This window comes from Clinocottus analis, unplaced genomic scaffold (genome assembly GCF_023055335.1).
Source record: "Clinocottus analis isolate CAN_PGR_092001 unplaced genomic scaffold, fCliAna1.0.p SCAF_36, whole genome shotgun sequence".
NCBI lineage: Eukaryota > Metazoa > Chordata > Actinopteri > Perciformes > Cottidae > Clinocottus > Clinocottus analis.
Genome location: NW_027176109.1, coordinates 1,225,038 through 1,238,291, shown reverse-complemented (window position 1 = coordinate 1,238,291; position 13,254 = coordinate 1,225,038). Strand labels below are relative to the sequence as shown.

The 13,254-nt window shown below is 43.7% G+C and overlaps 1 protein-coding gene and 1 long non-coding RNA gene across 2 annotated transcripts; one reads left to right on the top strand and one right to left on the bottom strand.

The window, feature by feature from the left end:
* Positions 1-560: 560 nt before the first annotated feature.
* Positions 561-5,560, top strand: LOC137799531 (uncharacterized). Its single transcript, XR_011079423.1, has 4 exons — positions 561-3,088; positions 3,524-3,668; positions 4,119-4,280; positions 4,811-5,560. It is a non-coding gene; the product is annotated as an uncharacterized lncRNA (long non-coding RNA).
* On the bottom strand, positions 4,415-9,152 carry echdc1 (enoyl CoA hydratase domain containing 1). Its single transcript, XM_068596328.1, has 7 exons — positions 9,116-9,152; positions 8,590-8,647; positions 7,792-7,967; positions 7,577-7,719; positions 5,790-5,842; positions 5,624-5,704; positions 4,415-5,192 (listed from the first exon to the last, which is right to left on the bottom strand). Exons 2-7 carry the CDS (start codon positions 8,634-8,636, stop codon positions 4,784-4,786), a joined length of 909 nt encoding a protein of 302 aa, XP_068452429.1. The 5' UTR covers positions 8,637-8,647; positions 9,116-9,152; the 3' UTR covers positions 4,415-4,783.
* Between the last annotated feature and the right edge of the window lie 4,102 nt (positions 9,153-13,254).

Here is a 13,254-nt window from a genome sequence, read left to right as displayed (position 1 = left end):
ATCACGTTATATAACAACCTTAAAGTCAGCTTTAGCTTGGTAACAACGTTAACGTTAACGTTAACGTTAACGTTAACGTTAACGTTAACGTTAACGTTAACGTTAACGTTAACGTTAACGTTAACGCATCACGTTATATAACAACGTTAACGTTAACGTTAACGTTAACGTTAACGTTAACGTTAACGTTAACGTTAACGTTAACGTTAACGTTAACGTTAACGTTAACGTTAACGTTAACGTTAACGTTAACGTTAACGTTAACGTTAACGTTAACGTTAACGTTAACGTTGTTATATAACGTGATGCGTTGTTTACCGTTAACGTTGTTACCAAGCTAAAGCTGACTAGCTGACGTTAACGTTGTTCTCAAGCTAAGCTGACTAGCTTTAAATTAAAAAACATGGTGGTAAAGATTTGATGGGGATAACATGACACGTTAACGTTAACGTTAACGTTAACGTTAACGTTAACGTTAACGTTAACGTTAACGTTAACGTTAACGTTAACGTTAACGCGTCATGCGTCATGCGTCATGCGTCATGCGTCATGCGTCATGCGTCATGACGTTATTTACGTTAACGTTAGCTATCGTCATGACGTTAACGTTATGCGTCGTAACGACGTGATGCGTCATGACGTTATTTACGTTGTTAGCGTTAACGTTAACGTTAGCGTCATGCGTCATGCGTCATGCGTCATGACGTTATTTACGTTAACGTTAGCTATCGTCATGACGTTAACGTTATGCGTCGTAACGACGTGATGCGTCATGACGTTATTTACGTTGTTAGCTACCGTCATGACGCTACATTTATCGGTAATAGTAATAGTGGAAGACCATTCATAAGTTTTACCAATGAAAACTAATCCTTTTGTTTAGTACAGGGGATGGTTCTGGCTCCATCGGTCCAGCAGGGTCAAGGGTCGAGGCCCAGAGACAGATGAAGCTGCACAGAGCCACAGAGAGGAGGATGCAGCTGGATGTCAGTCCCACTTTAGCAACTTTTTAGTTTGATTTCAGTTTTTGGTTGCAGCCGGTCATTCTGAAAAGTTTGTAGACGGATAAAAAATTTTTTGGGGGAGAATGGGGAGAAATCAAAGCCAGCCCGAGGAGCCTGTGCAGCCTGGGAATGTACTTGGTTACAAGGTCTTATCTCCGGTGATACGATATATGTGGCAGATATACGAACACACTGTGAGCCAATTGGGGGAATGGGTGAAAATGGGGTTCACTAAGAGGGGCAGCTTCAGCCTAAAGTGATTGGAGTGACTCAGAGTGTGTCTGCATCAGAGAGAGAGACGAAGCATTAGATTATGAAGGGAATTCTGAAAGAGAAAAGAAGAACTCTGAACCGTTTAAAGCGGACTGGAGGGGGTATGGGATGTGGAGAGTGGAAGCAGAGGTTAGAGAGAGGAAAAGATTAGAGAATGAGTTTAAGAATAAAATACTGACATTAGAAATGATTGGGGGAAGACAATGCTCTGCTAAACTGAATCATTCTTTGTCCGAGGTACATGGTCGTGTGGATTCTGATCTGGACTCCGCGCCGCCGTCCTGCGCTCCTCGAAACCATCCATCCAACCACCAGCCGGAAGGGGAGAGAGAACCAAGTCTTGTTATCGCAAACTCGAGGATGCCCAGCAGACAGTGTATGATGCGGGCATGGCATCCGGCGGGGCTGATAGACGACAAGACTACCCAAGACATGGACAGAGAGAAAGCTGCCGCGAGGACAGAGGCGGCCAGAGAGAAAATTGGGCCCAAAGAGGAGTACAGAGGGGGAAAGACTTTGACACACGAACCAGAGACTTTTTGTGCTACAAGTGCGGCAGAACCGGGCATTGGAGAAGGAACTGCCCGCTGGCCCCAGGACAACAACGCTGGTGGGAGGATCCGGCTGAGAGGAGTGGGGGGGCGAAGAACCTTTTGACACACACACGCCTCCATGGAAGGTGTGCAAATTCTGATTTGGAAACTTGTGCATGCGACACCCAAACATTAAAAACTAGTCAAACCCCCTACAATCCCACATATGAGATATATTTGAATGAAATTAAGTTTTTTTTTTTAAAAGACCTGTTTTTAAAAAAAATCATGTTCACTATTAAAGGTAAAGAACCATAGACAACACTATTGTCTTGTACAATTGATGATTCCCTATCGATTTAGAGATATAGAGTTTGTGTATAGATGAATATTTGTTGGACGAGGATATTGCCGAGGTTTCTGTCTCTCTGTCTTGCAGACAATCTGAGTTGTTCGAGGGGAAGTTTCTACGTGTTTCCTTGGAATGAAGGAAAGGAGTGAGAGGTCATGACTGCCTGCACACGCTGACTCTGCTCTCTGGCTTCAGGCCTACAGAGGATGACGTGACGTATACAAAACTGTTTAGTAATGCAAGGCTTAGTATGGTGTGCCTTTAGAAACATCTCCCATTGATGATGTTGATGTTTTTCCAGACATTAGCTACTCCGGAGTGAAGGGGTGGGGCCTCATCTGGTGCGGTTTTAATAATGATTAATGGAGGGGCCAGACAATTGCAAGGTGCTATCTTCCATTGTAGCTTGGTAAATTACTGAGGTAACTTAGCAAATGGGAGAGTATGTATATGTAGGTTAGTATAATGATAGATCCACACTCACACACACACACACACACACACACACTCTGGATAATAAAGTGTGGAACAGTTCTTGCTTTGCAACTTTTTTTTGTTACATGGTTTGTAATTTAAGAATAATTTGTCATTTCATCCTAAAATTACATTTGTGTTCTTGTCCTGATTAATGGTATTTGTCTTTTTTTACCATGCAATGATACAAGTCAGTTTATCTTTATTTAAATTATGTATGTCTGTCTGTCTGTCTGACTGACTGACTGACTGACTGACTGAATGAATGAATTGGCAGCGTTCCTGTGATGGCTGTAGTGAGTGCTCTTCGCAAATAAAACATCTTTGATGTGTCGAGTCTTGGCCAATCAGCGTTGTCTCCAGCTTCTACGTCACTCCAACGTTTTCTCCCTTCGCTCCAAGTTGAAGTTACAGTCGGTACAACTGGATCAGCAATGAACTCTAGTTTAGAGGTAAGTCTTGTTTGCTAGTAACAATTTAATATGCTGTTTAACTAACGGAGATAACTCGCCATCCAAGTTGTGTGTCGGAATATTTTTGTCATGTTACCCCCATCAAATCTTTACCACCATGTTTTTTAACCGATAGCTAGCTAAAGCTAGTCAGCTTTAGCTTGATAACAACGTTAACGTCAGCTAGTCAGCTTTAGCTTGATAACAACGTTAACGTCAGCTAGTCAGCTTTAGCTTGTTAACGTTAACGTTAACGTTGTTATCAAGCTAAAGCTGATACGTTAACGTTATGCGACATGCGACGTAACGACGTGATGCGTCATGACGTTATTTACGTTAACGTTAGCTACCGTCATGATGCTACGTTTATCGGTTATAGTAATAGTGGAAGACCATTCATAAGTTTTACCAATGAAAACTAATCCTTTTATTTAGTACAGGGGATGCTTCTGGCTCCATCAGAGAGGAGGATGCAGCTGGATGTCAGCCCACAACATCTACCAGAGGAGATGAAGCAGGAGGTGGAGGCAGAAAAGACTTTCAGGAAAAGGCTCATGGCTAAGCAGCACAAAGAAAAGAAGTTGGTTCATGAATAACATAAATTTAAATATATATAATATATTTAAATATATATCATAAAAATGTTTATAATATATATATATGTATATATGTTTATAATATATATTATAAAAATATATTATATATATATATATATATTTTATATATAAAAATATATTTTTATAATATATATATATATATATATATATATATATATATATATATATATATATATATATATATATAATACAATATTTTTATAATGGGGACCAAACATACTCTTCCCTCTGGTTTCTCTAAAGTTGCTTTAAGTCAAACATGTTGAAACATGTTGAACCAGAACGATGCAGCTGGTGATACATACCATAATGCCCTCACGGTATCCAATACATCTTTATTTTATAGAAGACCACAGAACACGTGCCGTATATACAATCATAACTCTTGATTTCTCCTCTCGCTCGCCTTGCAGGTTGTTGGTGTTCTGAGCCAGGAAACATGACCTTTGATGACCTCTGACCGGAGAACCAGAGATGAAGGCCCAACGTCCTCCGGGATCCGACCCGTTGACCTTTCAGTTTGTGCAGTTCTGTGCTTTTGCATCGTCTCACTTGTGCAATTGTGAAATGAAAAGGTGAGCTACAAAAAGGAGCCAAACAGTACAAATTAAATGTATTTGTGTGTATATGTTATCTGTGTAATATGTTTTTTTCTGTTTGGAGATAAAGTGCTTTTATTTTGAAGGTGAAAAAACTGTTAAAACGGAAGTCTCAGTGCGGTACGGTTTTACTGTTTAATGTTTTGCCTTCAAAATAAAAGCACCTTATCTCTAAACAGGAAACCAAATAAATGTTGCTTACGGCACACACAAAACAATTAGTTTCTAACTGTAGAACACACATTGAGTTACTGTTTGGTTCTGGAGACCTGGAGTTAATTTGCTTGACTAACGGAGACAGAAGGGATTCATAGATTGAGAAAGGAGTTCTTCAGGTCGTTGATTTTATCCACACTGAGAATACAAAGACGATAAACACTCATGGAATCACATCAGCAGATTCACAGTTACACAGTTCACAGCTGGATTATTGACTCCAGAAAGTACGTAGTTCTTTCATCAGTCTGTCACACTTGAGCTCATCTGTGTTTGGACCTGCTGGCCAGCGCCTGCAGGTTGGCTGGCCCACCCCACACCGTCCCGAATGCGTCCCTCTCCGCCCTCAGAGCCTCCGACAGAGGGAGCTCTCTCCCGGACAGCACCACCTTCTTCACGGCCCGGATCACCGGCGCCGCTCCGTCTGTGTAGCGACCGAGCCAGCTCTCGGCCTCCCGGAGCGCCGCCCCGGCTCCTTCCTGGACCTCCATCGCCGCGTCCGCCAGGCCCATCTGCAGGCCGAGCTCGGGGTCCACTTTCACGGCGCCGGCGAGCAGCTTCAGGGCATTGCGGCTGCCGACGATGCGGCAGAGTCGAGCGGCGCCGCCCCAGCCCGGGACCAGGCCCATGTGCTTGTGGACGAACTGGATCTCGCTGCCGGGCGCCATTAACCTACGGGGACAGACGGCGAGATTATCAGAGATTAAGCTTTTAGAGTTAAGTCTCCCAAGTCCATTGTCTCAGTCTGCCTTGGTTTAAGGGTGTAACGCCTTGAAATGGATCAAATATACACTTGAGGCTTCACAAGGAAGTGGCAGCGTTTCATTTCCTGTTTCCAAGACCTGTCAGTGTTGCCCAATGACTGAGGCTTCTGTCCTTCATCCGTATTGTACTGTATTATTATTCTTTACTTTACGTTGTCTGTTTGCTTTCCTGTCACTTTCTTCATTACTGTTGTAAACAGATCAACACACACACAAAAAGGTTTAAATACTTGATCCCTGTACATCATATTGTGCATATTCTCTAATAAAGTATATATTTTTTTAAAAAGGCAATAAGGTCCAGGATGTAGAAGAGATCCTCGCTTCTTTTTAATTCACCTGAAGTCACAGGCGGTGGTGAGTTCGGCTCCTCCTCCCAGCGCCCTCCCCTCCACCAGAGCGACGGAGACGAGAGGCAGCCTGCACGGAGGAGAGCGCACGTTACATACCAGCTCAACCGCTCGCTGCCGACTTCAGTCTATGTCCATATTTAGGAGCCCGATACCTGAGCAGCCTCGTCAGAGCGTCCTGCATGAACATACACATCTTCATCCCGTCCTGCGAAACCGAAGCAAAGACGGGTCAGCCAACCAGACCTTATTATATTATAGACACCTGCAAGCTCATAAGGGGTGAAAAAGCTGACACCGGCGGGGGGAGAGGGGCGAGGCAATAAAGCACTAATCACGGCAAATTCATGATACTCATTTGTTTAATTTACTCAGTATCACACATTATGCAAAGAGAACACTGTCGATAATCAGACCCTAATAACAATAACAAACATTTTAAGAACAATCAGGTCGTCATCTACGACCATGTCAGTGCTCAGGTCCTGAAGATAATAACAAATATACATTTACACTATATAAAGGTTTATGTTATTCATGAACCAACTTCTTTTCTTTGTGCTGCTTAGCCATGAGCCTTTTCCTGAAAGTCTTTTCTGCCTCCACCTCCTGCTTCATCTCCTCTGGTAGATGTTGTGGGCTGACATCCAGCTGCATCCTCCTCTCTGTGGCTCTGTGCAGCTTCATCTGTCTCTGGGCCTCGACCCTTGACCCTGCTGGACCGATGGAGCCAGAACCATCCCCTGTACTAAACAAAAGGATTAGTTTTCATTGGTAAAACTTATGAATGGTCTTCCACTATTACTATTACCGATAAATGTAGCGTCATGACGGTAGCTAACAACGTAAATAACGTCATGACGCATCACGTCGTTACGACGCATCTTAACGTTAACGTCATGCGTCATGACGTTATTTACGTTAACGTTAACGTTAACGTTAACGTTGTGACGATAGCTAACGTTAACGTAAATAACGTCATGACGCATGACGTTAACGTTAAGATGCGTCGTAACGACGTGATGCGTCATGACGTTATTTACGTTAACGTTAGCTATCGTCACAACGTTAACGTTAACGTTAACGTTAACGTTAACGTTAACGTTAACGTTAACGTTAACGTTAACGTTAACGTTAACGTTAACGTTAACGTTAACGTTAACGTTAACGTTAACGTTAACGTTAACGTTAACGTTAACGTTAACGTTAACGTTAACGTTAACGTTAACGTTAACGTTAACGTTGTTACCAAGCTAAAGCTGACTTTAAGGTTGTTATATAACGTGATGCGTCGTTTACCGTTAACGTTGTTACCAAGCTAAAGCTGACTAGCTGACGTTAACGTTGTTCTCAAGCTAAGCTGACTAGCTTTAAATTAAAAAACATGGTGGTAAAGATTTGATGGGGATAACATGACACAAATATTCCGACACACAACTTGGATGGCGAGTTACCTCCGTTAGTTAAACAGCATATTAAATTGTTACTAGCAAACAAGACTTACCTCTAAACTAGAGTTCATTGCTGATCCAGTTGTACCGACTGTAATTTCAACTCGGAGCGAAGGAAGGAAACGTTGGAGAGTGACGTAGACGCTGTAGACAACACTGATTGGCCAAGACTCGACAGATCAAAGATGTTTTATTTGCGAAGATCACTCACGACATCCACTTTTCTCCGTGTCTCACTCCGATCTCAGGAACACTGCCCGGCCAGATGACCCCCTCCCAAAAAAAAACTCTTCGGATCTCCACGATCCACGTGATGGCATATTTTGATTTTAAAACGGCGAATTTCGCCGAAAGGTGACACGTTTGCAGGTATGGCCAACTCATTCACTATTAATGAATAAACTGAATAAGAATAGTGTGTCCATTACGCCCACCCACGTTAGCTTTAGAAGCCGAACCAGAACACGTCGTGACTGAAAGAATGTCGCTACCTGTGGGTTCGATATCGCCCGGACCGCGTTGAGGTCCGATCCCGAGCAGAAAGTTCCGGCGGCGCCGTGAACAACGACGCCCTTACCGTCCGCCCAGCTCTCCAGCTGGCTCACCCGCTGCTCCAGTTGCACCATCATGCTGCCTGAGGAGGCAAGGGCACGACATGAAACACAATAATACACTGAATTCATCCGAAACGTAACGGTCGGCTTACCGGAGAAGGCGTTCATGCGGGACGGGTAGTTGACGGTCAGCACGGCGATGCCGGACTCCCGCTGGAGAAGATCCACGGAGCCGCCGGGGAACGCGCGCAGCTTCTCTGCGATCTCCTCCGGGTGGAAGCCGTGGACGCCGGAGTACAAGCTGCTGCTGCTCCGCCTCTGCTGCAGCCTGTCAGGCACCGATGGAGTTTATATTACAAAGAGGGGTCATACACATGTTGACTAAAGGGGTTCCACGACTTTTAACCACATTTCCATGACTTTTGACCCAATTTCATGACTTTTAACCAAATTTCATGACTTTAAACCAAATGTTTATGACTTTAAACCAAATGTTCATGACTTTAAACCAAATGTTCATGACTTTAAACTAAATGTTCATGATCAAACATTGTGTGAAATGTGTGTGTAAACAGTACAAAGTGATAAAATGTAGTATTTAAACTAACAATGAGGATTCAAAGCACAGTAAACCTCAAATGACTCAAATGAATGAGAGACAATAGTTTGATTAAAAGAATAAACATTTATATAAATGCCTGTATGTCTGCCTGCTTTTTTGCCTCTTTCTTTTAAAAGCATATTTAATCATTTCAAACTCAGCGTAAATCAACGTCATGAACAAATGAATATAACACATTTACAGGACTTTTACACAACTTTTTTTTCAAGGACTTTTCCAGGCCTGGAAATACTTTTTTATTTTAATTTTATAATAACCATGACTATGCTTTGCCTCTCTTTGTTTTTAAAAGGTGCTGTATAAATAAAGTTATTATTAATATTATTACCTGGCCCAAGCTGCACAGCTGTTGCTCCTCATCACACTCAGCACCATCCTGCTGCAGCCTGGAGACGATTGGAGAAAATATTTGTACATTTTATATATATAAAAAATATATATACACACATATATACAACAGGAAGTGGGCATATATGAGGAACACCATTTGAGGACAGGGAACGTAAAGCAAACAGAAGTGGCTCAACGTTACGACCTCTGACTAGAAGTTAAGTATGCAGGTTAATATTTCAGAAAGCTAGCTGACTTTAAATATTACAAACTACTGTACTGCTATAACGTTACGTCATTCATGTCTCACTACGTCTGGCGAGCCTTTTCAAAGTCTTACAACTATTTTACAATGTCTCGTTTTGCAGCGACGTTAAACTACTAAATGCTATTTTGGAAAATGTACGTCACGCGACGTTAAAGTGTCCATTTGATCCGTAGACAAATATACATTTCATAAATGTTTTCAATATGACACGACAATGATGAACAGCGTTTGTTTACAACAGAGTGCACGCACCAACCTTGCTAATTAAATGACAGTCTTGTGGTGTTACTCTGAAATCCGTCCGTGTGGAACCCGGAGCTCTTGAGAAGTGGACCATAGGCACAACGCGTAGTTCCCCGACTTTGCCACAAGGGGGCGTAGTGATGCCGCCACGCAGCTAAACGTTATTCGCTACCATTTCTTGCAATATAAGGCAGATGCATATTTTTTTGTGATGTCGTGTCGTACATTTTACACAACCTTTTAATTTATTGTCAACATGAACTGCAATTGTATTCTTCATCGGCCCATAATGCACTGCGCACAGCGAGAGGTCTGCTCTGTGTCCATCAGGAGTAAACACAGAACACTGAGGACTCTACAGACATGTCCTTATTCAGTAGTATTGACAGAGGGCTTTAAATAACACCCACAAGTTATAGTTCAGCGTTGGCAAAGACAGCTGACAGTAACAATAACATATCGTCAACTGACGTTGTCGTTCTGTGTGAAGGCAAAGCAGCAGGTTTTGTTTGATTCAAGCCGTTAACGTGTCTTGACACAAGTGAGCTGATTCATACGTTCCAGTCTAACAGTGCTGACGTGTTGCAGCTTTCCACTCCTGACATTAAAAAGCATCCTTTGAAGATGCAGCTCATCTTTGAGGAACGGTCACGCCGACGTCTTTGAGGGACGTGGAACATCATGTGAGGGACTGTCACCTTTCTGAAGGCAGTGAAAAGTGTGAATTGCTCTGCGATCACATTCCACTCACTGTGCAAACACAGACTTGGAGCTGTTTTATTGAAATAATGTGTCTGTAGCCAAATACTGAGGTTTGCACAGATAAAGGAGACAGGGTGAGATACGAGATGACGTGAGAGCGTTCAGACAGTGAGAGCGGCAGCATTAAACGTAACACGAGCGACAGGATGATCTATAGAGCAGGAGGTGTGCAAGGAAAGGTGCGAGCGACAGCAGAGGATTCCTGTCCTGCTGTCTGACGTATGGTCACTAGCAGCATAAACCCTTCACTTCCATCCTCACATCCTCTGCCACTACTTCACAGCCTGGAACATAAATATGTGAAAACAAACACTGAGGACCCAGAGACAAGTATTACAGTGATTAAATGCTGGCAGGATGTACTTTTCTGTGTGTATAATGTGTACTGTGTGTATACTGTATGTGTACTGTGTGTATACTGTATGTGTACTGTGTGTATACTGTGTGTATACTGTATGTGTACTGTGTGTATACTGTGTGTGTGACTGTGTATGTACTGTGTGTGTGACTGTGTGTGTGACTGTGTGTGTACTGTGTGTGTGACTGTGTGTGTGTACTGTGTGTGTGTACTGTGTGTGTGACTGTGTGTGTGTGTACTGTGTGTGTGACTGTGTGTGTGTGTACTGTGTGTGTGACTGTGTGTGTGACTGTGTGTGTGCTGTGTGTGTGACTGTGTGTGTGACTGTGTGTGTGTGTACTGTGTGTGTGACTGTGTGTGTACTGTGTGTGTGACTGTGTGTGTGTACTGTGTGTGTACTGTGTGTGACTGTGTGTGTGACTGTGTGTGTGACTGTGTGTGTGTACTGTGTGTGTACTGTGTGTGACTGTGTGTGTGTGACTGTGTGTGTACTGTGTGTGTGTGACTGTGTGTGACTGTGTGTGTGTACTGTGTGTGACTGTGTGTGTGACTGTGTGTGTGTACTGTGTGTGTACTGTGTGTGACTGTGTGTGTGTGTGCTGTGTGTGTGACTGTGTGTGTGTACTGTGTGTGACTGTGTGTGTACTGTGTGTGACTGTGTGTGTGACTGTGTGTGTACTGTGTGTGTACTGTGTGTGACTGTGTGTGTGTACTGTGTGTGTACTGTGTGTGTGTGACTGTGTGTGACTGTGTGTGTGTACTGTGTGTGACTGTGTGTGTGTGACTGTGTGTGTACTGTGTGTGTGTGACTGTGTGTGACTGTGTGTGTGTACTGTGTGTGACTGTGTGTGTGTACTGTGTGTGTGACTGTGTGTGTGACTGTGTGTGTGTACTGTGTGTGTACTGTGTGTGTGTACTGTGTGTGTACTGTGTGTGTGTGTACTGTGTGTGACTGTGTGTGTGTACTGTGTGTGACTGTGTGTGTACTGTGTGTGACTGTGTGTGTGACTGTGTGTGTACTGTGTGTGTACTGTGTGTGTGTACTGTGTGTGTGACTGTGTGTGTGACTGTGTGTGTGACTGTGTGTGTACTGTGTGTGTGACTGTGTGTGTGACTGTGTGTGTGTACTGTGTGTGTGACTGTGTGTGTGACTGTGTGTGTGACTGTGTGTGTACTGTGTGTGTGACTGTGTGTGTACTGTGTGTGTGACTGTGTGTGTGACTGTGTGTGTGACTGTGTGTGACTGTGTGTGTGACTGTGTGTGTGACTGTGTGTGACTGTGTGTGCATAGCAAAAGTGATTGTGTCTTGTTCTGTATTCACATGAGATTATTAATGAGACAGACATACGCGTCAGATACAATGCTGCCACTCGATACAGTGGCAGCATTGTAGTTGACTCTTATACATATTTGTGACAGGATAGACGGATACGGTTTACTGCGTAGACTCAAAACAACCTCTCTGTTCTATTTAAAAGTGGGGAAGGAATTCAGAAAGGTCGGAGGGAATCATCCCACCGGCGTCCCAGACTCGTTGAGCTCCGTCAGCCTGTAAATATCTCTGAAGAGCACCTGAGACATGGCTGAGTGTGTGTGTGTGTGTGTGTGTGTGTGTGTGTGTGTGTGTGTGTGTGTGTGTGTGTGTGTGTGTGTGTGTGTGTGTGTGTGTGTGTGTGTGTGTGTGTGTGTGTGTGTGTGTGTGTGTGTGTGTGTGTGGACTGGCTTCCTGTCCAGACTGTTTATATTCTGTTATAAATGTTCATTCCCAAACATCACGACGTCTTCTTCCATCCTCTGCTTCCTGTCCGGATATCAGTGATGCAACCGCAGCCTGTGGGGGGGGGGAGAGATTATGTGTGTGTCTTCCTGTTGTGTGTACTGTGTGTGTACTGTGTGTGTACTGTGTGTGGCCTCTAAAGTGATGCATCAGTACTGATCGATAAGCAGCCGTCTGTGTCTCCACAGGAAGTCAGGGAATGTGCTGCAGTCAGCACGGCTCTATACAACTTACCACGACTAGAACACACACACACACACACACACACACACACACACACACACACACACACACACACACACACACACACACACACACACACACACAGATAAGTGCCAGTGAGTGTTTTGGCAGGTTGGCAGGAGCCTCAGACTGTCTCGGACCACAGCAACAGAGATGTCGTAACGTCACAACGCACAACCGAGGAGCCACAAAATGTGACGTTTTACTGTAAATTGCACATTTAAAAACAAAGAAAGAGCTTTGAAAACATCCCATAATATGATGTATGGTTCTATTGTGAATGTAATGTTGATTGTAATGTGTTGATTGTTGTGTGTCTCATGTGTAACATACCCGGCAAATAAATGGGTCTAATTCTGTAATAAAGGAATGTTTCTATTTGTTAACAACTCAAAACCTTTCTGAGTAATCGACATGACCTCTAACGCTGGAGGGAAATACTGTAAGAATATGTCCCACGGCCCAAATAGAACTTAGTCATGTTTGGACACGCTGCTCACACACAAGCTGTGTACGCTGAGCGCTGCAACGTCAACAAGTCAACACACAGCAGGACACAAGCGCTCATGAGAGGACGCACAACGCACAACGCACAAACAGTACACGCAGTACACGCAGTACACACAGTGAGTGAACATTGTGTCTCCACTCTTTTAAATAAAGCTTTGAAGAGCATGAAGAGAACAGAATGGACGCTTTGGACTCCACCATTAAAACCATGGAGACGTATCAGAGCATCAACGGCTTACTGGTGAGAACGTCGTTCTGCGTTCTGCGTTCTGTGTTCTGCGTTCTGTGTTCTGCGTTCTGTGTGATACAAAACAGAATTCTTTCCAGTAGTATTTTGAAGCCACATTAAAAGTCAAAACTCTTCGTCCCGCTCACGTCACGGTTTCAGCATCTGGAACCTCCGGCCGAGGAAGAGGAGGAAGAGGGGCATGCACATCAGGAAGAGGAGGAAGAGGGACATGCACACCAGGAAGAGGAGGAAGAGGGACATGCACACCAGGA